Raw genomic sequence first — 2,307 nt, 5'->3', positions numbered from 1 at the left:
GGTAAATTCCTTGGTTTCATCGTTAAACATCGAGGCATCGAAGTAGATCAGACTAAGATTAAAGCCATCCGAGATATGCCCGAGCCAAGAAATTTACGTGAATTGAAAAGTTTACAAGGACGCCTCGCGTTTATTCGGCGATTCATCTCAAACTTAGCAGGGAGGTGTCAACCATTCAGTCGCCTTATGAAAAAGGATGTTCCATTTGTTTGGGATGAGGCTTGTCACAATGCCTTTGAAAGCATAAAGAAGTACCTATCGAGTTCACCACTGTTAGGAGCTCCTATTCCAGGCAAACAACTCAAATTGTACATTGCGGCTCAAGAAAGGTTAATTGGAGCCCTTTTAGCGCAAGAGAATGAGTTACACAAAGAGCAAGCACTCTATTATCTAAGCCGAACGCTTACTGGTCCCGAACTAAATTACACGCCTATAGAAAAGACGTGTCTTGCACTTGTTTTTGCTATCCAAAAGTTAAGGCACTACATGCAAGCATTCACGGTCCATCTAATTGCACGAGCCGACCCGGTGAGGGACGTTATGTCAAAACCAGTCTTGACGGGGCGTTTGGCCAAGTGGGCGTTACTTCTCAATCAATATGAAATCATCTACACTCCAGCAAAGGCGGTTAAGGGGCAAGCTGTTGCAGACTTCCTAGCCGATCATCCAATTCCAGCAGACTGGGAAATTTCAGATGACTTACCCGACGAACAAATCTTCTTCGCTGACATTTCTCCTGCTTGGATGATGTTCTTTGATGGATCGGCTCGTAAAGACGGGGCGGGAGCTGGCGTAGTCTTCGTATCACCCGAGAGGCACGTGTTGCCCTATTCATTCTCCTTAAGTGAACTTTGCTCGAACAACGTTACAGAATACCAAGCTTTGATCATGGGCTTACAAATGGCCGTGGAGATGAAGATATCGAGCTTAGAAGTATATGGTGACTCCATGTTAGTGATCAACCAACTGCTGACTCACTATGAAGTTAGAAAGGATGATCTAATTCCATACCACCAATTAGCCACGCAATTACTAGAAAGCTTTGACTCCATGACGCTGGAGCATGTGCCAAGAAAAGATAACCAAATGGCAGATGCATTAGCCAACCTTGCCGCTACATTGGCATTGACAAAAGAAGAAGCAATAAATCTTCCAGTTTGCCAACGTTGGGTCATTCCATTAACGCTTAGGACATCGCAAGAAGGAGTCAACGTTATCTCGGTACTGTCCATTGACGTTGACGACTGGAGACAACCTTTAATTGATTATCTTGAGCATGGGAAACTGCCAGATGATTCAAGACATCGATCAGAGGTACGACGTCGGGCACCTTGATTCATTTATTACAAAGAAATTCTCTACCGTCGTTCATTTGAAGGCGTATTTCTAAGATGCTTGGACGAAGAAGATGCATTCAAAGCAATGGAAGAAGCTCACTCAGGAATTTGTAGAGCACATCAATCAGGGCCAAAGCTACATTTCCAAATAAAAAGGATGGGCTACTATTGGCCGACTATGGTCAAGGATTGCATGGATTATGTGAAGAAATGCCAAGCATGTCAATTCCATGCCAACTTTATCCATCAACCGCCGGAGCCGCTACATCCTACAATTACTTCTTGGCCATTTGATGCGTGGGGTCTTGACGTGGTGGGACCAATAGCACCTAAATCTTCCGACGGTCATTCTTACATCCTTGCAGCCACAGACTACTTCTCAAAATGGGCAGAAGCTGTGCCTCTAAAGGAAGTGAAGAAAGAAAATGTGGTGAGCTTTATCAAGGTAAACATCATTAATCGGTATGGTGTGCCACGCTACATCATCACAGATAATGGTAAGCCATTCTCGAATCGGTTGATGGATAAATTGTGTGAAGACTTTGGTTTCAAACAACGCAACTCTTCAATGTACAATGCACCAGCCAACGGTCTTGCGGAAGCGTTCAACAAAACTCTTTGCAGCCTGTTGAAGAAAGTTGTTGGAAGAACCAAGAAAGATTGGCATGAAAGGATAAATGAAGCTCTGTGGGCTTATGGGACGACATACTGGACGCCTACTCAGGCTACACCTCGTATATGGCGTGGAAGCAGTCTTGCCTCTAGAAAGTCAACTTCCATCATTGAGGATGGCCATACAAGAGGGATTGACTGATGAAGAGAATGAGAAGCTACGTCTCCAAGAGTTAGAAGCACTAGACGAAAAGAGACTCGAAGCGCAACAACGCTTAGAGTGTTATCAAGCCCGGCTTTCGAATGCTTTTAACAAGAAAGTACGCCCCAGATCTTTTCAGGTGGGAGATCTCGTCCT

The 2,307-nt window shown here is 44.5% G+C and overlaps 1 protein-coding gene across 1 annotated transcript; it reads left to right on the top strand.

The window, feature by feature from the left end:
* The first annotated feature begins 1,515 nt into the window (after positions 1–1,515).
* LOC117613471 (uncharacterized protein K02A2.6-like) lies at positions 1,516–2,151 on the top strand. Its single transcript, XM_034342080.1, has one exon. The coding sequence runs from the start codon at positions 1,516–1,518 to the stop codon at positions 2,149–2,151; it is 636 nt and encodes a 211-aa protein (XP_034197971.1).
* Positions 2,152–2,307: the final 156 nt, after the last annotated feature.

This window comes from Prunus dulcis, chromosome 1, assembly GCF_902201215.1.
Source record: "Prunus dulcis chromosome 1, ALMONDv2, whole genome shotgun sequence".
Taxonomy (NCBI): Eukaryota; Viridiplantae; Streptophyta; class Magnoliopsida; order Rosales; family Rosaceae; genus Prunus; species Prunus dulcis.
This window is presented reverse-complemented; position numbering and strand designations above follow the sequence as displayed.

Excerpts from the sequence above, each read along its gene's own strand:
- LOC117613471 (XM_034342080.1), top strand. The coding sequence starts at position 1,516 with ATGGTCAAGGATTGCATGGATTATGTGAAGAAATGCCAAGCATGTCAA.